General features: G+C 41.4%; 3 protein-coding genes across 3 annotated transcripts; 1 reads left to right on the forward strand and 2 right to left on the reverse strand.

The window, feature by feature from the left end:
* Positions 1–342: 342 nt before the first annotated feature.
* mboat7 (membrane bound O-acyltransferase domain containing 7) lies at positions 343–6,387 on the reverse strand. Its single transcript, XM_070836150.1, has 8 exons — positions 6,312–6,387; positions 5,678–5,807; positions 5,414–5,540; positions 5,155–5,311; positions 4,573–4,768; positions 3,747–3,899; positions 3,438–3,614; positions 343–2,502 (listed from the first exon to the last, which is right to left on the reverse strand). The coding sequence occupies exons 1-8, from the start codon at positions 6,385–6,387 to the stop codon at positions 2,091–2,093; spliced, it is 1,428 nt and encodes a 475-aa protein (XP_070692251.1). The 3' UTR covers positions 343–2,090.
* Positions 6,388–8,061: 1,674 nt separating this feature from the next.
* On the reverse strand, positions 8,062–10,432 carry rps9 (ribosomal protein S9). The gene is made up of 5 exons (XM_070835726.1): positions 10,381–10,432; positions 9,499–9,611; positions 9,251–9,373; positions 8,874–9,060; positions 8,062–8,320 (listed from the first exon to the last, which is right to left on the reverse strand). The coding sequence occupies exons 2-5, from the start codon at positions 9,593–9,595 to the stop codon at positions 8,143–8,145; spliced, it is 585 nt and encodes a 194-aa protein (XP_070691827.1). The 5' UTR covers positions 9,596–9,611; positions 10,381–10,432; the 3' UTR covers positions 8,062–8,142.
* A 558-nt stretch (positions 10,433–10,990) lies between these two features.
* Positions 10,991–22,623, forward strand: rbfox1l (RNA binding fox-1 homolog 1, like). The gene is made up of 12 exons (XM_070835613.1): positions 10,991–11,398; positions 16,557–16,793; positions 19,984–20,163; positions 20,304–20,357; positions 20,452–20,544; positions 20,626–20,695; positions 20,799–20,858; positions 20,950–21,085; positions 21,178–21,217; positions 21,299–21,366; positions 22,375–22,456; positions 22,543–22,623. The coding sequence occupies exons 1-12, from the start codon at positions 11,312–11,314 to the stop codon at positions 22,585–22,587; spliced, it is 1,152 nt and encodes a 383-aa protein (XP_070691714.1). The 5' UTR covers positions 10,991–11,311; the 3' UTR covers positions 22,588–22,623.
* Positions 22,624–23,095: the final 472 nt, after the last annotated feature.

The following is a 23,095-nucleotide window of genomic DNA, read 5'->3' on the forward strand; positions in this document are numbered from 1 at the left end:
TACTTTGGTTAATTTTAACTGTAAGCAGTGATGGGAACAAATGAAATATACCATATTTATGCGTACAAGTTAATAATATGAACTTACCAGGCACAACATGTTCGTTTTATTCTTAAGGGGTGTAGTTAACTACAAATAGTGGCTCTTAGCTCGACTGAAACACCTTTGTGAGGTAACAGGTGTGCAGGTGTGTTTGCGTTCACTAATGCTTGAACTGAAAAATAATGTTTTCTACAAACTTTATCTCAATGACTACTTCTAAACTTCATAAGCAACAAATAATTCAAAGATTATCGTATCAAGTACAGTTTTAAAAGAGAAAAGGCAAGGGAGCAACACAGATGAGGAAGTGCTGATATGTATTCCACGAGTAACACTCTTACAAAGCAGGCGGTGTTACAGTTGGTGCAGCATCTGAAGCCAAAGACAACAAACGAACACAAAACAGACAAAAGGTTGTTCACAACCTTCAATGTGCAATAACATAACCAAAGGGAATCATTTCTACAAGGGCTGATTCTTGGCACAGAGGGAGGAGAGTGAAAGGTAACACAAAATTAATTTGTGATTCAAATCCTCTCGGTTCTGACTAACATTAGATTCTGCTGTCATGCTCACATAAAACAGGTACAGCGGAGTTGTTACACAGTGATGAGATCGGAGTGAAGCAAAGAACATGTTTTTTGACTGATTCACAGTTTGCTGAGGTTAGGACTGGGCGATAAGTCATCATCATCATCATCATCATTTATCTACTTTGGGCAGAAGCCTGTCATGAAGCCTGATATGATCATATGATGTGATCACTCTGTAAATGTAAATCATCACATTGGGACAGTTTATCGCTTTGAACACAAGATTATTTCATATATGATTTGGAATAACGCTTCATATTGTGACATATATCAAAAATCTATATTGTATTATTACTGTAAAATAGTTTAACATTGTGATGATCTCGACCACTTCGCCCAGCCCCAGATGTGCTGTTGTTCATGACTTTCATTGGCAGCTTACAGTCATGATGTGAAACTTGCAACTTTTTGTATCAAATGTTTGGTCCCAACTGACTGAATGGTCCACGATGGCAGTACAGACATTTTGGCAGTGAACGGACTGTTGCTTTAGAGATGTCTCAACTGCTTACAATTACAGGCAGAACAACAAAAAGGGAATAAAACAGAAACATTTCTGGGAGTAAACCGAAGCACAGAAGGGACATTATAATGCTGAAAGTTATTTAAACTCAAAGCTAAAACTCTTAAAAGAAGTCCTGACATAATTAAGCATGAATACAAATGTAATTTGGACCTTGTTTTGCTCCCTTAAACCTAAACTGACTTTCACCATGCATCATAATGACTGTGTTTCTGCTTTAAGTGAGATCATTTCTGCTGATAATAAGGGCTGCACAGTGAATTTTACACTGCATCTGACCACCATGTAAACATACTTCTACTCAGGCTGGTCAAAAACAGTAAGGGTGCTGATTTTAGAGCAGAATTATTCTGTTCTGTAAAATTAATAAAGTGATTAAAAGTTGATAATGCTCACACACAAAAATGGGGTTCCAAACTCACAGTGCGCCAATTTAGTCACATTCAATTTGCTTCTGTTTCAATTATGAGGGTTCTTGTTTGACTGGACCTATGACCCGTTTCTAAAGCAGCATCGAAACATTTCAGTGACCTCAATTTGACCAGTAATGCAGCTCTTTAACATTTTGTCTTAATAAGCACACATACTGTTAAGTATTTACACCCCAGTTGCACTATAAAAGTAACATTCATTGAGCTCAAATATTCCTCTCCTAGTGTTCACAGCACTTTTATGTACATGTATATATATATATATTTGTGAAATGTCTGCAGTGGTGACTGATTTTTACATGTCACACTTTTTCCTGATTTACTGCATTTTCAAAAAGATCTAGTTGAACTTTTACATTTTCCCACAAGAAATTTTATCGAAAATGTGTGACGTTTGTTGCTAGAAAGATTATTGTTGGTGGGATCAGTGTTGGAAATTCTCGTCCTGACGTAACTGAGGTCCCAAAAAAGTGTCCGACCAGTAATTTTCTGCGCCTCCATTCAGTCTGTTTTTTCTCCAGTTTTCTCTATTGCGTTTTCCATCCTCTCTCCCTCTCTTCTCTCGCCCCTGTCCTCTTTCCTCCCTTCCCTTTTCCCTCCCTTCAGGACTTTACCAACTATTATACAGCAAACGGCGATTATGTGTATGATGAAGTAGATGGACGTCCAGTAGTTGACGGTGTCAGAGGCCTTCAGCAGCACGAAGCCCATGCACATGTAGTCGTAGGCCCTCATCTTCAGGAACCAGTGGACCCAGTCGAAGATGTTCTGTCCACGAGGACCCAGTTTAGCTCGGACAGAGGCCTCCATGGCGGACTCGGCCGCGATGCACAGGGGGATGGTGAGGAAGGAGAGGTAGTAGCCAGCGTGTAGTCCATGCCAATAAGCACTGATGAACATGGTCCAGCCAGCCCTGAGAGTCACAGACAAACAGGAGAGAGGAGGTCATATATTCCCCGTCCGTCATTTGTTTCAGACAAAAATCAAGATTCTGGGCAGGATCAGGAAGGTTTGGGGGAAAAGGTTTTTAAAAAGTCTGTGGTGGCACATGGAATAATAACGACATGCAATGTGTCTTCCAGGGAATAAACATAGCAGACATTGTATCTAATAAAATGAGATATAAAGGGTAGAATTAAGTGTTGTCATTGACAACATGCCCAAAACCAATAGTGAACTGATCCTACTAAGTAAGTACTGCCTGTGGAGCCAAAATGTACATTGTTGCCTAAAAATGATTGAAAACTTATAAATGAGTAACACTTTTACACTGAGTGCTGTAAATACTCACTAGGGAACCAAATCCAACTGCACTACATACTGATATTTGAGGAATGTTTGTTAAGAGCTACAGCTATAAGCCTTTTTTAAAAATAAAAGTATATATTCCTGACCCACTTTGAAAGATCTGCACATTCAGAAGGACGTTAGTAGTTAGTAGTAGGAGTTCCACAAAAGAATTAAGACATTGTTGGTTTTGTTCTTTTCGGAATATCACCAGACTTCTTTCTTTTACATTTTACTCTATTAGCCAACAAGAGAAAAAGCTGAAAAAGTTATTTTTCATTTCACTGTGACTTGAAAGAAAATATTTTTATGTGAGAGGGGGAGCTGCTACCTCTGCAGAAAAATCCCATTTAAAAATCTAAGCTGATTTACAAAAGAGCATGACTAGAAAACATGCTTCAAAATCTGGAGATGCCTCACAGCTGAAATCTTTAAAAATGTATCTCATTGCACAGGCACAAAGGAGGCATTTAGATGCCCGAACACACAACAAAGGGACTTATTTTTGAGCAAAATCTTCTTTATAAAAGCCAGAAACTGCTGCACGTGTAAATGCCTTACCTGAGAGTGTAGGCTTTGAAGGGGGAGTTGGGGTAGATGTAGTGATGCAGCCACCACTGCACCGTCATGTTCCAGTACCGCATGCCATGTCGGACCTTCACACAGAAGTCAGTGTTGTAGCAGTCGATGTTCTGGATGGTTTTGAAGTCGTACTTCTCTTCAGTGTTGGGATCAGGACTGGCAAAAAGAGAAAACAATAGGCTTGAATACCATCTTTCAACAACAGAAATATGAACTCCATTCAGACCAAGATGTTAATGAGCAATTATTGACTCTTTCATTAAACTCATTGGTCCTGTGATAATGTACCTGTATTTGACAGTGGGTCCTCCTCCAGGTTTGGACAACGCCTTTTCTGGATAACAGCCCAGACCTGCACTGATACAGCCAGCCTCAGCTCCACACCACGCTGCATAGAAACGCATCCTGAACACGAAGAACACTGCTATCATGTAGAACATCCTGGTGATAGAGAGAGAAACAGAGACAAAGGGAGGAATTATTCATCTCAATCATCTCAAGGTATTACTAAGGCCACACTTTATACTGTACATCAAGTTACAGGAATGTTTTCTTTTTGGCTTGATAGGAATCATTTTTTACTTTCCTAAACCAATGCACTGTTGTATTTATTTCAATCTATGAGTTGTTTTTATTAACTTGCCTTCCCCTATAACAACCTGTATCTAGACTCCTGACAAGACATTAGTAGAGACACACTGTACAGTCTGTATACTGCACTTTAAGTTAATTGGCTCCCAGTAAAATTTAGGAAATATTCTGAAATGTTATTCACCACCTTTAACAGTACGTTGCTTTTAAGCCACTTATTTTGGTCACTCCACAATCTTAAAATGAATGCAACAAATGCCATCTCCATTACATCCTTCTTAAAAAATAATTTCAAAATGTACATTTTATGTTTTCTTTAAGCTGGACAGAGGTCTTTCTTTTAACAATAGTTGATTACATTTGATTCAATGTATTCTTCTCTTAGCATTTCAATAATGATATTGTATGCAGTCGCTCACACTTTCACTTTATGCTCATGTTTTATCTTAAATTATGATATGCGATGATGATATGACAATAACTCTACAACTCTTACAGCTGACATTGTTTGTTGTAAACAGACCTATAGAAAATGTTTTCATTCAGGAAATCCTCTGTGCGAACGTAGGCCAGTGGAAAGACAGAGTTGACAGCCAGAAACAGAGCACCGTAGACTGGAACCAGCTTCAATCGCTGCAGGCACGGCACCCAGCTAGGCAGGGACTGCGGGTTTGGCTGCTGCAGCCAGTCATCGTACGTTTGGAAGCGAAAAAATGGGCCTTTAGGGAGATGGAGGGATGAGATAAAGGAATAAAGGCAGTGTTGAGAAGGCAGTGATAGACAAAAATGGAGAATCGGGACAATGCAAGACACAGAGGGGACCAGTGGAGGACAGTGCGGTTCAAAAGAAGAGAGGGTGTTGTTGAATAGGAGAGAGGAGTAAGAAAACAAAAAGACAGTAGAGGCATATGAGAACCAGAGGTCATTTTAAATGATACTGAAAATGATGTGGACTCACACAATAGTGGACAAGTAGCAGTGGGTGAGACAAAGAGAGACAACAGTTAAAATTCATGCAAAAGCAAGTGAACATCAACATACATGAATATAAACAGTGAGCAGACAAACATAACTCTGAGAAGTGTCAGTGTTTCCAAAGACTTACCGGTCATTATACCGACATAACAGTAGCCATAGGACAAAATATCGTAGAGAGAGGGCTCCTGAGTCAGACCGCCAATGACAGGAGACTTGGCAAAGGAGCTCACTTCCTTTTTCTTCTCTACGTGGAAGCTGTGCACCTCGTTTGCAAGACTCACCATCTGAGTCAAAAAAGACAGACTCAAAAGTCAACAGAGATGCAAAAATCGTAAAGACCCTGTGTGTTGCTGCGATAGATTTATCCATTAACTATGCTTCTGTACCTTGAGAGTGAGAAGGAGCTGGATGGCATTGGCAAAAGGTGTCGGTGGTGGAAGACCGAACGAGGTGACCAGGCGGAAGAAGAGGAGGTAGACAAAGGTCCAGCTTAGACTCAATGCTGGGGCATGCCTTGTAGACAGAGACAAACGTTGTAGTGAGTTTACATGTTATATCTGCACAGTATTTACGGCCAAGTTTACGTGAACTGTTCAGTCCCCTTTGCAATAAGTCGTATGTTTGTAAAAGCATGGATGTTCATCTCTCACCGCCAGCTGCTCTTTACAATAATCCATGTTCCAATCACCGTCACCAGAGAGTGGAGTGTGTGGATTTGACAGGTGGCGATGGTGACAGAGAGGCCCAGAAGAAGAGCTGCCCCCTGTTTCACAGGAGGACCTGAAGGGACAGCAAAATTATACGATTAAGCCACCTACAACCATCAACCAAGAAGCTGTACAGGGTGGAAAAAGCACCTGAGACACAGCATATAACAAGCTGCATTGATGCAATTGACAAGATGTTCTATTAATGTCAATTAACAAATATACAAACAATATGGAGAACTATCACAGAGGCCAAAAAAGGACAGTCAGAACCAAAAAATGCAGCTGTTTAATGTGACAAAAGTAGAAATGTTTTAAAACCATGGTAACATATAAACTGCAGTTGCAAAAGACTAGATTGAGTGTTGCGGCAGGCTTAACATACTTGTAAGGAGCACAAAACCCCGAACAAAGGACAAGATTAAGAAGTCATCTCCACCATCATCCATGGTCTCCCCAAACACCAGATTAAACATCACTAATCCTTAATGGCAAAGCGCAGAGACTGATAAGCAGATTTCCACTCTCTTCATTCCCTAAAAGAACAGGAGTGATTTCCTACAAAGAAAATACTCACTGAAATAACGGAAAAGGAATCCAACAGGAATGGAGGCAGCAAGAATTCCCAGGTACACCAGTTCATCGGGAGACATCGCTCTGCCGGCACAGAAACAACAGATCAGCTCCAAACTTGGTTACACAGAAAAACACACACACATACACACAAAGCATCAGTCCACAGCAATGAGGGAACAACACTCAGCACAGCATGGCAAACACATTAAAAGCAACTCAAACACAATACAACAATACAACGCAATCGATTTCAATACCCTGCAACAAAAACTAATACTAAAGCTAATCATTTGTATTCTTACTGGGACTGCAACACAGATACATTGATTAAATCCTATGGTAGGATTTGAGGATGTTGTGAGTGATACATCACATAATATTGTGTAAGTGAAGGACAAACTTTTTCCCCAAAAGGCAAATACAAAGAGTGTGGTTTGGGTTTGGGTGCACCTGCAATGTGCCAAAGTGTAATTATACCACTAAAACCTGAGAAATTATAAAGATATGAAGTTTACGTGTTCTTTTGTTTGTATGGTTGAATCTACACTACAATTTTTCTCCATTTTGACACTTAGTGATTGATTGATTGATTGATTGACTTGGTGACATTATTTACAGCCACGTGTTGGTGATTGATTCAAACAGTGGCTGAATATTATAAAAGATACTTTTTTCTTTGTTGAGGTTTGTTCGACTTCAGAAGTGACAACAGTTGTGAAATATTCAGAGTGAATTTCACAATATCTCCCTAATTGCGGCAGTTTTCCGGTTGGGTGTGTGCAGGAGCAGCCTGTAGAGTTATTTTGAACGGTGCTGAAAAAACGTTCATAAAGAGATAAAATGCCGGTATTAGATAACGAGGAGCAGCGTGCAGGAAGTTGGTGTTTCGGAATAAAACGCCAATGCCATAAGAAGTAGCTGAGTTTACTAGCTGACAGTGGATCTAGTATTTGAACCCAGGAGAGGGTTGGAGCAAACAGCTGCTTCTTTGATCACTACCATTAAGGGTCAAGAGTTATACAGTATAAGTGTTAATGGTTATCAATTTACTAGGACTCGGAAAAGAAAAACACTAAACTGCATCAGTCCCTTTCCTTTAAAAAGCTACTTCCAGGTGACTGACTTTCCCCGGTAACGTTAGCTGACAACATGGCATGACAAAATGATTTTAACTGTCACATCTTTGTATACTACCAATACGAAGACAGCAAGACGGAGAAAAACAATCTTACACGCTAGTCGTGTCGGTTTTTAACCAGTATCATTGTGTAACTTCGCGAGGTAGGAAAGCTGTGTAAATGTTAGCATTAGCTAGCTCAGTAGCTGCCACAGTGACCGAGTGCAACAGTAACATGCGTGAGTTGGACAGCTGGCGGTACTTACATCAATTTGGTGTTGTAATGCCACGGTTTAATTACTGCAGTCCCTAATAGAGCCTGCAAACTCAACAACCCACCCTCACCACGGATGCACCCACAGGTAACATGAAATCATTCCACTTCCTGGTTTGATTACGTCACGTCGTAGAGTTGGACGGCACCATTCAAAACGTAGGGGTGTCAACTGCACCGGTCTGTTGTCTGCTAATGCGCCCAATTAGTGAACGAAAGTCACTTTCCTCAGTATGATGCCACAACTGTCTGACTTTTCATTCGTCATAATAACGCTACAGTATAAACGTGTCCAATGTTACAATATAGACTTTAATTGGAACCAATGACATACAGGAATAAAAACAAAGAACTCAGCTCTCTGGTCAGACTAGACATTTTTTATTGAAAAGTTTGACAGAACAGGAAGCATCAGAGCACACTTCCTGGACGACATCCTTCTTAATCTTCCTCCTCATCATCAGCTCCTCCAGCTCCACCCTGGCCCTTCTTGGCGTTCTTTCTCTTGACGCGGCCTGGGCGTCCACCACCGTATGGAGACCTCAGGGAGAAGTCGATGTGCTTCTGGCTGTCCAGGCGAACCACAAAGGAGGGGATGTTCACCACCTGCTTGCGCACACTGTAAAATAGATGTAAAACAGATGAGACTTTGAAACACTTTATCATCCATTTCACCCAATTTATTTCAAAGATAGTAATATAACTGACAAAGTGCCAGTTATTTTCCCCCCAAAATGTATTTATCTAAACATGCAACGCCATCAATCTACTGCAGGCTTCATTGACGAGGAATTCGTGACACCACAGAAAATCTGAAGATTCATATCTTAAATCATCAGCCTGAGTATTCAGTACATCAACGCACAAGGAGAACTAAATACTACAATTGCCCGAGGTGCAATCCCCCATACCTTACCTGGCAGCCACAACACTTCAAGTGTTTCAGTCAAGAGCCCTCTGTGGCAGGATTGGCTCTGGGCAATGTTAACTGACAAGGTATACGGTTTTGATACCGAATTGACCTTGCTGAAATGTTTAAATGACCTCAGCGAAGTGTGTTACAAGTTGATGGTCCTCTGATGAAAGAGGAAGCATTTAGAGATTCTCATGAGTCCCTCAGAAGACTTCAGCTCCTTTTCATTTGTTTGTTCCCCAGAAGTCTTCAAGCTTACCGAATGTGCCTCTGGCGGATAAGGACACGGGCATGGTGGATACTCTTGGCAAGTCCAAGCTTGAAGACCTGTGTCTGCAGCCTCCTCTCCAAGAAGTCTTCAACCTTCAGGCCCAGGATGTAATCCAGCTTCATCTTACCCTCATCCAGCACACCGATCCTCACCAGACGCCTGAGCAAAGCATTACCTGGAAAACCACACAGGAGCCATTACAAATACAAACATACAGCATGTAGCGGTATTTAGGGAGTAAAGAGTGAAGTTACAACACTGGCCTCATTGACGAGGAATTCTTGACACCACTGAGAAGTCTGACAAGTTAATAATTTAATCATCGGCCAATGCTTTGATCAAACCAATTTGGACTATTTGTATACCTTCAAACAGACGTTTGGGGTCCTTCTCGTCAAGAGTAAGCAGCTCTCTGGCAGCTTTGCGAATCTTGGCAAGGGTGAACTTGACCCTCCACACCTCACGCTTGTTCCTCAGTCCATACTCGCCTTGAAAGAAAATTAGACAGTAAACAGTCAAGTTCAGTGTGGCTTAGTCTGAGAGGACAATATAACCACATGCATTATGACAGTAAGAAGCTTCATTTATTGCATGTGTTAAAGAAAGCACAAACCAATGAGTTTCAACTCCTGGTCGAGACGGGACTTCTCGAAGGGGCGGCGGGGGGTGACATAGGTCTTACGACAAACCCAACTCCTGGCAACGGGCATGGCGGCTTACAAGTGCCTGCAACATCAGACAAGAGCTTGGTCAGTAGAAGTTAACAAAAAGACAACTCATTGTAAGTAATCACAACAGGCTCTATTAACATCTGTGCCACTACAATCTAGGCACATTTTCAGCCACCTACAGACCGTCTACAGCCCTTTAATCATAAACTGGCAGTTTGTCTCATTCACTGTTTAGACTCAGATGCCTTTCAAAACTGCAGCCAAAATTTCATATACTACACACACACACACGTAACCAACTGGAATATTAGCAATGTTTCAAACCATTCAACCTCAGCTAATAAGTTTCTTAACTTGAACAAATTCACAGTCTGGATTAAAATAACTTGATTTCAGTGTAAGACTCCTGTTAGCTGTCGTTTAACCTCCCAACATGTGCCGGTAACAGATTTGTTCAGCGGTCGGGAGGTTCACAAAGACAGAGGAAATGTTTGAACATTTACTTCACGGAGAGATTTGTTTATAGCAGTGCTATAAGCACAAATAAATCACAAATGTGCTACAACCCGGTAATTTGTCAGCCATACGACTAGGCCGCAGCTGCTCTGGACCACGTTGTTCAGTGTCACAAGCTAGCGTTAGCTTAGCCGAGTTAGCTTTGAGCCTCCAACAACTACCTCGGAAACGACACGCTTGTTGTTCAAATACATGTTCACCTATGCTACTACGATTTCCTGCTGCTTCCTATGAACATCTGTGCAGCTAAAAGCCCCAAATGCTGCGTGTTAATGTTGTATGATGTCGCATGAGTCCGGGCTCCCTACCTGTCTTGCTCAGGCTCGCGCAGTAAAAGAGGACGTTAAAGGAAGTTATCATTTACTTATAGGGCCAACGTAAGCACTACATATCCCATCATGCTCCTCTGCGTCCAAACGGAAGTGGGAGTGTTGGCCCTGTCGCCCCCTGTTAGTCACAGACAGAACAACAGCTGAAAACACGGCAAACACAACACAACACACTGTAGGCGTGTGTGTGTGTGTGTGTGTGTGTGTGTGTGTGTGTGTGTGTGTGTGTGTGTGTGTGTGTGCAGATATGATATGCAGATATGTATCATAAATATTATTAATGTCTCCTAGGTTAAAATGATAACAGACTTTTAGAGCTGTTAGTCTAAATGGTGGAACATATAACTGTGGGTACATAAGGAGTCAAACGAGTTGCTTTGGATTCATGTTATCTCTGAAAATGAAGCCCTGTAAATTAGACTGTTATTGTTGCCCACAAGTAGTGAGAAATCCTGCATGAAAAGTGCGTAAGAGTGAGGGTGGTAAGGTGGTAAACTCAGAGAGAAGGACATGGGTGACTATTTATATAACTCTGAAATGGGACCCTGAGCATGTGTTTCTGTCTGTCAGGCTGCATGATCAACTGATGGACACACAGAAGCTCACTTGCTTTCTCTTTCACTGCTCTAGATCCTGTCTTTTCCGGGCAGGACATAGGTTGTTTTGCAGACTTTCTTTATGTTTTTCTTCTTAGACTCATCTGTGAGGTTATAAAGAGTCTTAAGCGTCTTTCCCCTCACCCTCCTGGATCTTCTGTTTTCTCCTGTTGGGATTTTTTTCTTCTTTTTTTTCCCAGCCTGATCGCCTTCTCTCCTGTGTGCATATCAACCCTTCCATTTCCCCTGCTCTCCTTTTCCTTTTCCTCCCGTCTTCCACCGTTCCCTGTCTACTTGTGCGTGGTTTTTGGGCCATGCTGTCCTCACCCACTGTGATTCTCCAGCCTTATGGACTCCCTGTCTACCCTCAGACAACCACATGCTACCCCAGCATAGTTCAGGTAAACTTTCCTTAATTTGCTCCTTAAATCTCCCTTCATCTCACTTATTAAATGTTTGTCTTCCCAGTCCTGCACCATCGAATGTCCAGCCTGTCAGGCTTTCTCAAACGTGACTCAGGATTCAGGGGTAGAAACTCAGAGGCTACATGTGTCGTTATATGAATACAAATTATATGAATACTTGTTTTATCTGACCAAAAGGTAACCATTTGCTATAATAGAGGGCTGAGGACTTTAAGGAATCAGCAAATATTCACATTTATGAAGCAGAAACTAATGATTGTGTTTTTTAGACTTAGACTTCTTTATTTGATCCCCCATAGGGGGAAATTTTCTTGTTACAGCAGCAACAATATAAACAGTTAATTGATTATCAAAATTGTCTAATTCTTTTAGCTATAAATGGGTTTTAATGGCAAGTTAGAAATTAATATCAGTATATTCCACAAACCATCAGATAGATAGATAGATAGATAGATAGATAGATAGATAGATAGATAGATAGATAGATAGATAGATAGATAGATAGATAGATAGATAGATAGATAGATAGATACTTTACTCATCCCCTAGGGGAAACTCAGGACAAGGACAACATTAAGATTTAGGGCAACATTATTCCCAGTGAGGACAAAAACATTTAATTTAATCATGAAGAAACCAAAGGGCCTTCATCTCCTCCAGTTAAAGAGTCATATCTTATATCTAATTTAGTTTACTTATGTGTTGCGTAACAGTGACTGAATATCTCATGCACAGAAGATTAGAGGAATGATCAATCAAAGAGGCCTGACGGGAGCTGAGCCAAGTACAATGATTAGGACAGATCTTATTTATTTAATAGTAAGGAGACATTGTGGTTTTAACTTTAGTGCACTGGTCTCAGTGATGCCAACAGGCTGTGTGTGTATGTGTGTGTTTACGTGTGTGTGTCTAAGTGTCCCTGACATGCCATTAATGCCACAATGCTTCTGGTGTCTCTCTACCTTGTCTCTGTGCTTCACACCAGCTGTATTTTTAGCCTTCCTCTCCTGAGCACATAATCACAAGAGGAGATTCTGTCACCTATCTTGTTTTCTGCACTCAACCGTACTTAAAATAGGTGTGAAACCTGCCTGTTGTGCATTTAAATACTGAGTATTTTAGCTGCTTGAGCATAATATTAACACCTAATTTTGTTTGGGAAAATTCACAGGGGACTGAGCACTTCAGCAGTTTCCTGTAGAAATATCTGTATGAGTGAAGTGCAGCTTCTGTGTGAAGATAACTTTACTTTCTGTCCTCTGTCTTTACTGTTTCTGACAAAAGCTGACAATATCTCTTACAATATTGACTAGGTGAAAGCCGGAATGGGTGGAAAAAGTAACATTTAGTTTAATCTAATAAGTCACGTGTTGACTAACATTTGTAACTTGGCCGGCACTAAAAGGCCACATCTGCAGTTAACGTTGTGTGTGTGTGTGTGTAAGTCCTGCGGCAGCTGTCCCAGCAGGCACCTGGCTCAGAGCCGTTGACCTCTGACCACAAACTGACAGCTGAGGAGGGAGACGAGAGAAAGACAGAACAAATGGAAATAAAAAAAAAAAAGGGGGGGGACACGGTGTCTGCTGACATCGTGATACTGAATCAGGCACAGTGGCTCCGAGTGACAGTCTGAGGGAATACAAAGAGAGGAGGACTGACGGTGGTATCAACAGACTGTGTTATCTGCACTCGTCTGTTATTTTTTTATCTGTGAGGAGGGTTGAGGCAGTCAGACAGATAGACAGATTGAGATTAATGGGACACAAAACAGGCATGAGTTGGCGTTTGGAAACATGTTGCAGCACAATACTGTTGCTGACTCTGCCATGAGTGACTGGACTGACATGTGGTGGAGAACCACAACTTTGGACAATCCCTCATTACACAGTACTTTCCAGAATTAGAAAGAATGAACAACAAACATGATAGCAGGGTAGGGTTATCTTCTGGGAAATATTTTTCCATTTAAAATAATTTTATCTTGTCTTGCATCACAGGGAAAACACTTCTTAGCCTCACTAACGCCACTTTGATCCAGACCTAAATATCAAATATTGTATGGATTGATGTGAAATCTTGCCCAGGCTTTCGTGGATGTAGGATGTAGGATGAAACCTACTGACTTCAACGAGCCCCTGAACTTTTCCCGTGTTGCTACTATGTGGTTTACATGTCATGCTCCCCAGTTCGGAGTTTGACCTACATAGGTAGACAGGTGTTAAAACATTACATCTGATCTGATGGCGTATTATTACCCCTGTCCTACGGAGAACCCAAACTCTGATTTAACAAACTCACACACTGAGGAACAAAAGGTTCAGTGATCTGTTCAGTCTACGCTGGGGATATCTACTAAAGAAAACACAAAATGGATCTGATGTACTTCAATGCTGCCAGCTAGAGACTTAAGTGTACACAGTTTGAGAACTTGACCCACAATCAACGTTCCTTAAACATGCTTCGTCCAGATCCTTCTTCATCGTACTATCTGCATCTACATGTCTCTAATTTTTCACGCCTCTCGAGTGCAGCAGCTGATAGAGAGATGGATGAGAGGTTATGAAATGACGGCGGGGAGACTTTTTAATTGTTATAAATCCTTCTAAATCCTAACGTTGGCTGACAAACTGGTGGCATTTTGCTTGTAAGGCCACACGAGGATTTGAGTTCGTTAGGATTCTGAGACGAAGAACTTTAATAATCCTACTCTGGAATAGGAATAGTTTGACTTCTTAGGAAATACATTGACAAGGAGAAAAGATCAATGCCCCTATTGCCTGTCCATTGGTTATGACGTTAGAGACAACAACCTGTTAGCTTAGCTTAGCATTAAGACTGTAGAGGACAGAGGGAAACAGTGAGCCAGGCTCTGTACAAAGTTAACAAAATCCACCAACCAACACCTTTAAAGCTAACTGATTAACATGTTATATCTTGTTTGTTTACTTCGTACTGGCTCTTTTTAGAGTATTACAAAGTGAACATGACTACAGTGTTGTGATTGGTCCAGGTGGATCTAATTGTGACTATACTGCTGCAGGGGAGTTCAAATTCAGTGCATCATATTGTAGCTGCACATATGTACAAATCTGATGACTGAAAACAACTTATATTATCTCAGAAATCTATTGAGACAAGGCTGTTTTTTTTCCGTGGTCACAGAAACTTTAACTACACTGTAAGTAGTCGTAAGATAAAGGACTATCTTAATGTCACCGATTATGAATACTGCTATTTATAATTGTTGAATATTGGAGCATGAAGTCAGAAATACAGGTGGGGAAAAATGGACATTAGATGTTTTACATCACTGGTTGTCCAACACATTGAAATTATTTTAAAGGTAAAGCCCTGAGTTGTCTGAAGGGCAGCTGACTGTGTTCAAACTGGCATAATGGGAACAACTTGGGGATATATCATCTAAAAAAAAATGCTTCTGTAAAAGTCGTAAAACCATGTCTGCCTGTCAAATGTGATATTCTTAGGGTTGACCTTCAGTGTGATATACTGACCTGCAACTGGAGCATTTACATTCATATGCCTCCATCTGCAGTCTGGGCCGAGTGTGTGTGTGTGTGTGTTAATGAGTGTGTAAAGTGAGTGTGTTCGTGTGTGTGAGGGGAAGGGGGGTGAGGTGATTGACAGTTACAGATGTCCACAGCTGGTGTGGCCTCCTGGTCCCTTTTGCTCCGGCAATCATTTGATGTGATTGGTGGATGAGTAGAACTTATGGTGGGGTAGGCGGGTGGTCAGCTGGCATTAAAACATGCTGCAGTTGTTAGACAATGCATCACAGATCGAGGAATGCACTAAAGAGGTAAGACGGCGCTTTCAGCTCCTAACTGGATCATTGTCTTGTATCGAGGCTGTACAGGATGGACTTCTGTGTCTGTACAGCTTAGACATGTTTCCATGCTTGCTAACATGTAAATTTCTCAGCTTCATTATCTTTGTTTCTTACTTTACGGAGTTAAATTAGGTTGTTTTTATTGTGTGACTCTATGTATATCAGGCTGTACTAACCAGGTCCTGTTAATAGCTGTTAGTGGGGTGGCAACTAACATTTTCATCATCATCATTTTATTGATAGAATATCAGAAAAAAGTGCAAAATGACTGTTACAATTTCCCTGGTTGTTTTTCCTGATTGTCTACAACTTAAAAAAGTACATTTTACTATGGTTTAACCATAACATTATTTGGCATTTTTTGGTCGACAAATGACAGTTAATTATCAAAATTGTTGCCAATTAATTTTCTATTGATTGACAAATTGTTTCGGCTTTATCTGCAACGAGTAGTGGAAGAAATATCTGTGTCTTTCATCTAAGTAAAACTAGAATACTACAATGCAGACACACTCTGTTACAAGTAAAAGTCCTGTGTTCAAAATATTACTTAAGTAAGAGTCTATAAGTATCAAAAACCTAAAGTACCAGAGGTAAAAGTACATCTAATGCGGAATGGCCCTTTTCAGAATGATATATGTAATTGGTTTAAAATGATTTGAATGCATGAATGTGTTCATTAATTTAATGCTGCAGCTGGTAAAACTGGATTTAATTTTAACTATCTAAAACACTTCTGGGGAACTTGTGTTTTATCATACCTTAACCTAAACTAGAACATTAGGATTTATTTCTTGGTTATATTTGAACTGTAGTGGAGCAGAAGTATAAACTAGCAGAAAATGGAAATACTCAAGTAAAGCACAAGTACCTCAAATTTGTACTTCAGTACAGAACCTGAGTAAATGTCCTTAGTTACTTTCCACCATTGGCCTTCAGAGAACCTTTTAGTTCTAACATTTGAGGTAGAAGTTAGACACATTTTGGCTGAAACAAGCATGTAAACATTAGGAGCAGATGTGTGTGTGCGTGTTTTTAACGTTTATACATGTTCTGTCTGTCATTCTCATACTTTGGAAAGATTTATATTTATATGATGTTTGTTGATCTTGTTTATGCACCAAAAACTCTACACTCAAACTCACAGTTCTTCATTATTGTAAAAGCAGAGGAGCTCTGATTGTAACAACATGGTGGTTGGTTTGTGCACACCTCTGACAACTAAAGATCTTGTTTGGTATCAGTGGCTGATTCCTCCCTCCCTCCATCCCTCCATCACTTCCACAGGGGGGCCCCACCCAGGAGGCCGGCCCCGGCAGTGGCGACCCCACCCTGCCCCAGGTCTACGCCCCTCCTCCCTCCTACCCTCCGCCAGGTCAAGGTCCACCAACTTCTGCGGGCAGACTGCCACCTCTTGATTTTAGCTCTGCACATGCCACTTCAGAGTACCCTGAACATCCCCAGCTCAGAGTCTATCAGGCCCCTCAGCACGACGGCACGGAGGCTCTGACATCCAGTAACACGGTGAGAACAGTTTGTCAAAGGAATGCACGTCATGACAAGAAATGTATGTCTCAGTAAAATCTGATCTTCAGTAAGTTAATGACACAGGACTCGCTGCTGCTACAGGTACTACATCCATATGTCCTATCAGAGGAACATGCTCAGATAGAGTTTCCTTCTATATTTAGAGCCCCACTACCACTGTTATGTCCATGTATGGGAAGGCCGCTCACACTCAGTACAGCAAAGTGGGGGGGACAGCTGAATGGGGATTTGTTGTTGAAAATAAATCCACACTTTTCCTTCTCCCCTGTGTCTTATTTAGCAGGCAATAAAACAGATCACCTGTCAAGATCATAGCTGTGAAACCATGTGATGATATTTACAGTGCACAGTTACATGTGTAGAAGATGTACACAACATAACATGCACTTTGTGTTTGTGGGTCATCCGATCGAGTGAGGGTAAAATGATTTATTGTTTCAGCAGTTTCAGAGTTTGTTGTTGCTTTAATGGAAAAGGGAATGGGGATCTAATTATAATAGAATAGAAAGCAGTTGTATGTTAATTTAAGAATGATGCTTTTTATGTGATGCAAATTCAGCACAATTTGCAAAAATCTCCTTCTCATGCCTGTTACTGTGTCCCTTAAGTCTTATTTTTCTTAAATAAGTGAAAACATCTGCCAGTGCAGAAAGATTATTCCAGCCCGTTTCCAATAAAAATCAACTTGTTCCAAGTATTTTCTAAAATCAAATTTCCTTTTTCTTGATTCTGGTGCATTATCCCATCTTTTTAGCCATGCGAGTGGCATGGCACTGTAGGGACCGTGAAGCTGGTGTGTTGGTCGAGCCAAATATTTGGTCCATACAGGAACATCTCAACAATTCAATGGATTGCAATGAGAGGTTGTAGAGACATTCATGGTTCCCAGACAAGGTTCTTAGTTTTGGTTTTGAGTGAAATATCCTTCCAACTATTTGATGGATTGCCATGAAATTTGCTAAAGATATTCAAGGTCCCCAGAGGATAAATCATCAGGTTAGAATTTTTCAATCATTCAATACTTTGGTTCAAGACAAAATACCTGCAAAGCTAATGACATTCCCATAAACCTGAGCTAAACATTATACTTGCTAATCATCTGCATGTCTGAAAAATACTTTGAAAATACGATTTGAGTTGGAAACAGGTTGAATTTTCTACTGGCAGAATTTTCCATTTTCTGTAGATTATAATGTTTTTAGGGCTCCATTTAGACAGAAGTTAGTGTGTGTGTGTGTATGTGCTTCGTTTTTACAGTACAGTAAAGATAAGACATGAAGTAAGTCATGAAATCTCCTTCATCCCACATCCACTATGATAGGAACAGAGGTGTTTAGTCTGATCTGTGTGGCAGGTCAGCTCTGTGTCCTGCTGCAGCACATCTCTCTACCTCCTCTCATAAATGGTGTTTTGTGGCCCCATCTATATATTTTATTACTAGAGCCCCTGACATACTCGGGTCCGTGCTGATTTTCGTGGAAAGTTGAGACGCCGCCCTGGAGGGAGGGGGTCAAAGGGGGAGGCTGACCAGATGACCCCCTTTTCCTCCTCTGAAATATCGCTCAGGTCCAGAAACACAAATCTGCATCGTGACATGACACCACCACCCAACTCAACCCTGTGTCCCCGTCTCCACCCCTCTCCTCTGTGGCCTGTCTGTGGTGTGTGTGGATGGATGTCGACAGTAGCTAGCCATGGCGAGCCGGCGTAGTGTAATCCAGTGGCCTGTGTGCGTTTATGTGTGCAAATCGCTCCCCTGTGTAAATGTGTCTCTGTACCCTTTTATGTCTACCCTCAACTTATTAATTATGCCCTTTGACAAATGATCTTTAACCCTTGGCAGAAAAGCAGCACCGTGACCCCAGACTGACCCTTGTGGAACGTTCAGTTTTGATCTCTGCCCCTTTTGCCCCCTACCCCCACCCCACCCCACCCCGCCACAACCCCCAAACCCCATCACCCTCTTCCTCCTCAAGCTTTTTGTGCACATTCTTTGCCTTGTTTACTTTGGTTTCATTTTATTCTTCACTGCTGCACTGAGGCCTTTTCCACCACTTGCCTCTTGGTACTAGAATGCTAATACTCAAGTCTCTCACTTCTACATAAAGGACTGCATTTTCTTTTTCTTTTTTTTTTTGAAACATTTTTCTAGTCATTTTTCTTTGCTTTTTAACATTTCTTTTTCTTTCCAGTGCACTCTCACTCTCACTGCTGACGCTCACTGTATTTTTATTTTTCCTTGCAGACCTTTTCACTCTCATCCTCTTGTTTGGACTCATTCATTTGTCTTTAAAACATATATTTAACAATTCTTCTTTGCAATGGTTTATGATGCTGGTTGACCAACACACACACACACACACACATATACACGTGCACACAGTAGCATCGTGGTGCATTGTGGGATAGTGAATGTTTTGGTTTTGGCACATTAGGCCTTGAACTTTTTCTGCATGGGGCAATTTTAATTAGTTGAATTTCACCATAGTTGTATGAATCTTAGAGATGATCTCAACTGCTTAGATCATTTAAGCACTCATGAGGGAACTTGACACTTGGTTACAGTCTTTATTGTTTTTCAGGGGAGCTTAAACTTTATTTAACTCTGTTTGCCACAGCTTGAGTGAGCATTAGTCCTTTTAGTGTCAGACACATAATCTTTGTTGTTAGTGTACAGCGCATTAGTCTTTCTCCTCCCCGACAGGCATGTATTCAAAGACGCCTCACTAAAACGGAGCCCTTTTCATGCCTCCTCACATTTGCCTGAGAGGGATCACTGGTTGCTGAATGCTCTTTGAACTTTGGTTTGAATCACTTGACTTTATGAAAATGATCTCTGCCTAATGCCATGTGATGCTTACGCGACTGAATTTTCACACAAACAGAATTCTCTGAAAGTTGTGGCTGAATTTGGTTTCTGAATTGACTTTGATTTTTTTCTCCCCTTCCTTTCTTTCTTTGCTTTCTACTGATGCCCTCTCCCTGTTTTTTCTTCACGCCCACTCTCACCTCATTCATGCTTCTTTTTCCATCTCTTGTTTTCCATCTTTCTGTTTATGTTTGTTCTTTCACGTCCTCTTCCTCCTCGTCTATTCCTCTCCTGTCAACATGCTCACTTCCTCCTCCTCCTCCTCCTCCTCCTGTTTTCATACTTTCTCACTGTCAGGAGGATGCTTTGGTCCCTGTGACCTCTGACCCCCAGTCTCTGAGCGTGTCGGTGTCATCAGGGGGCGGAGCAGGAAGTGGAAGTGATGAGGAGGGGTCAGGTAAGGCCCAACCGAAACGCCTCCACGTCTCCAACATCCCGTTCCGCTTCAGAGACCCAGACCTCCGCCAGATGTTTGGAGTATGAATTTCTCAATCTCATGCAGTATCAGAACGCATTTATACAAACGTTGTCCATGTCGGTAAACTGAACTACATCATCTCTGTGTATATAACTTAAATTCACTGTTTCACATAAAATTCTTTTCCTGACATTTTCAGCAATTTGGCAAGATCCTTGATGTAGAAATTATCTTCAATGAGAGGGGGTCCAAGGTGAGCATCACTGGAAAATTATTGGAGCTTGAAAAATACTCTCATTGAACAAAAACAGAATATAAACAAACAGTTTGACTGTGTGAATTTGCAGGGGTTTGGGTTTGTTACCTTTGAGAGTGCTACTGAGGCTGATCGAGCACGAGAGAAGCTGAATGGGACGATTGTGGAGGGGAGAAAGATTGAGGTGAGTGAGAATTTCCCATTGTTTGTATATCCTGCATAATTATCCTTTATCATCACTGTCCCGTGTCCCATGTCTCCCCAGGTTAATAATGCCACTGCAAGGGTAGTGACCAAGAAGCCCCAGACGCCTCTTGTGAATGGTGAAATTTCAAGTAAGTCACACCTCATAGATGTTTGAGAGCTGAGGGATTGCAGGAGGCTTCTGTTTATGTCTGCTGGAGGAGAAACTCACTCTCTTTTTTCTTTTCTCTGCAGCTTCTGGATGGAAGATCAACCCTGTCATGGGGGCCATGTACGCACCTGAACTCTACACAGGTAAGCTCTTCTCATCTGTTATTGTTATGAGACACCAGTACTGTACTATTCACTTTTTCTCCTAACATCTCACCGTTCTCTGCTTCTTTAGTTGCCAGTTTCCCGTACCCAGTGGCAACTCCCACCTTGGCCTACCGGGGCTCTGCGCTGCGCGGCAGAGGCCGAGCCGTCTACAACACAATTCGCTCTGCTGCGGCCACACCAGCTGCTGTGCCCGCCTACCCTGGGTAAGACCGTGTGTCCAGGCGTCAGAGCCTGGTCGACGTTCATTTCATTCATTGCTAGACATCTTAATATTGTTTTTACTCTCTTTTATCAGAGTGGTGTATCAGGATGGCCTGTATGGAGCAGACGTCTATGTAAGTAGCTGCACGCTCCTCACACATTTCATTATAAAGTGTTGTGGCTATGCTCATGGTATTTTATCTGTTTCTGTGCAGGGTGGCTATCCAGCAGCTTATAGAGTGGCTCAGTCAGCATCTGCTGCCACAGCAACCTACAGTGACGGGTAGGCAGATAAACACTACTCACAGTCCTGAAACGTGTCTCCTACAGTGATGATTTCAAGGTCACAAATCAGCTTTTACCTCTGGTGTGACAGTTTCAAAGGATGAGAGGCCTTCTCTATGTACTGGGATTCATTTTCTAAAGCTAGACTGATGATATTAGCTCATTAGTGGAGTACATGTTAGCCAATGAGTAACAAGAAATGTCAAAAAACACCTGAGCCTGACGAGTTTATTTTTCAGTGCATCAGATGTTTTGAACTCTGAAATATCATTATCTGCTCCAAAAATCCAGTTTTGGTTTCAGATACGTTCATACACATTGTTACTGAACACTACATGGTGTTTGGTTCACACTTAAAAAACTCAGTTTCACCTGCAAAGTGATTTGGAACATTTCAGATGTTCTTATTAAAATCAGTGTCTGTCTATAGAGCGCATGCTTTGAATTTGAAGAGAAACTTAAGCAAAATTTAGCAGACATTTTGTGAACTGCTGTAAGCGTATTGTTTGTTGTTTGCTCAAAAAGACACTTTGCACCTCCCCAGATAACAACATAATTTATGGTTCCCAAAAACCATCATAAGGCAGTAAAAGGTTATAAGAAGAGTTAAAAATATAACTGAATACATCTATACGGTTATTTTAAGTAATTAAAATTGAGTATTAAAGCGTGACTTAATAAAAACAGAAAAAAACTTTAGTTTTTCATTTGGGTCCAATCAGTAAAGTAACAGTAAATCTGCCGTCCAACACATTGAGGTCCTCAAACTGAGGTTTTATTAAGGCTAAAGTCACTTTGCCACTTTCACTTTGACCATATCTGGGCCATTCTCGAAAAGAAAATTAATCAAAGAGTGTGGGGAAGGTTTTGGCAACATTTCAGGCCATTACGAAGGGAGAAACTATGGTTGAGCAGCTGAATTAATAAATGAAGAAGGTTAATTAGGAGGTTAATTAGGTGGCCACTGCATATGATTTTTACATCTGCTCCTGATGTTTTTGAGCAGATACGGACGGGTCTACGCGACAGCTGCAGATCCCTATCACCACTCAGTTGGACCAACAACAACATATGGAGTTGGCACAATGGTGAGTCTTGTTACATGAGCTATCTTGTTACATATGCGGTTAACAACAGTCCCTGGTAACACCTGGCATACTGCTTCTGTCAACAGGCCAGCTTGTACAGAGGAGGATACAACCGCTTCACCCCGTACTGAGCCGCCTGCCAGGGAGAGGGGCAGGGTGGGGTGGGGTTGGGTGGGGCTGGGTGGGGTGGGAAGGGTGTGGTGCCTCTGGGAACTCTGGTTAACTGTGGGATTGGCCGATCCATGGACGCTGCAGGACAGATTATGAGATCCTTAAACGTTGGAAATGTGGGAATGCTTTCACCTCCTGTCTCCATCACAACCTCTCCTCCAGAGGCTAAACAGACTGACGCTGTACATACTGTAGGACCCATTTACCACCCATTCTGCTGACAAACACTTAGCACCTGGAAGAAGATGTTATGTACTTATAGACAGCTGCTTCAAACCTTTAACAGATTACTGTGTCTTGGATTGGACAGACGCTGGTAGATGGGTCACGCCACAGAAAAATACTGTGAGGATGATTTTTGTGAGTAATGCATCTGGGATTTTTCAAGTTTCACGGGTCAAACTGTACAAAAAAATGTTGTACAATGTTAAATGGCTTATTTTTGATGACAATTATTTACTAAATCTC

Source organism: Pempheris klunzingeri, chromosome 8 (genome assembly GCF_042242105.1).
Source record: "Pempheris klunzingeri isolate RE-2024b chromosome 8, fPemKlu1.hap1, whole genome shotgun sequence".
Classification (NCBI taxonomy): domain Eukaryota; kingdom Metazoa; phylum Chordata; class Actinopteri; order Acropomatiformes; family Pempheridae; genus Pempheris; species Pempheris klunzingeri.

What these genes read in the sequence shown, in the direction of transcription:
- rps9 (XM_070835726.1), bottom strand. Translation starts at nt 9,595, where the DNA reads ATGCCCGTTGCCAGGAGTTGGGTTTGTCGTAAGACCTATGTCACCCCC. An exon ending in CCCCAAACGTCTGTTTGAAG is followed by an intron (nt 9,061 to 9,250) that starts GTATACAAATAG and finishes GTGGTTTTCCAG; the next exon opens with GTAATGCTTTGCTCAGGCGT. An exon ending in ATCCGCCAGAGGCACATTCG is followed by an intron (nt 8,321 to 8,873) that starts GTAAGCTTGAAG and finishes TCTATTTTACAG; the next exon opens with TGTGCGCAAGCAGGTGGTGA.
- rbfox1l (XM_070835613.1), top strand. Translation starts at nt 11,312, where the DNA reads ATGCTGTCCTCACCCACTGTGATTCTCCAGCCTTATGGACTCCCTGTC. An exon ending in CTCTGACATCCAGTAACACG is followed by an intron (nt 16,794 to 19,983) that starts GTGAGAACAGTT and finishes TCTCACTGTCAG; the next exon opens with GAGGATGCTTTGGTCCCTGT. An exon ending in TGTATGGAGCAGACGTCTAT is followed by an intron (nt 21,218 to 21,298) that starts GTAAGTAGCTGC and finishes GTTTCTGTGCAG; the next exon opens with GGTGGCTATCCAGCAGCTTA.
- mboat7 (XM_070836150.1), bottom strand. Translation starts at nt 6,387, where the DNA reads ATGTCTCCCGATGAACTGGTGTACCTGGGAATTCTTGCTGCCTCCATT. An exon ending in TTATGTCGGTATAATGACCG is followed by an intron (nt 4,769 to 5,154) that starts GTAAGTCTTTGG and finishes ATCTCCCTAAAG; the next exon opens with GCCCATTTTTTCGCTTCCAA. An exon ending in GGACCCACTGTCAAATACAG is followed by an intron (nt 3,615 to 3,746) that starts GTACATTATCAC and finishes TCTTTTTGCCAG; the next exon opens with TCCTGATCCCAACACTGAAG.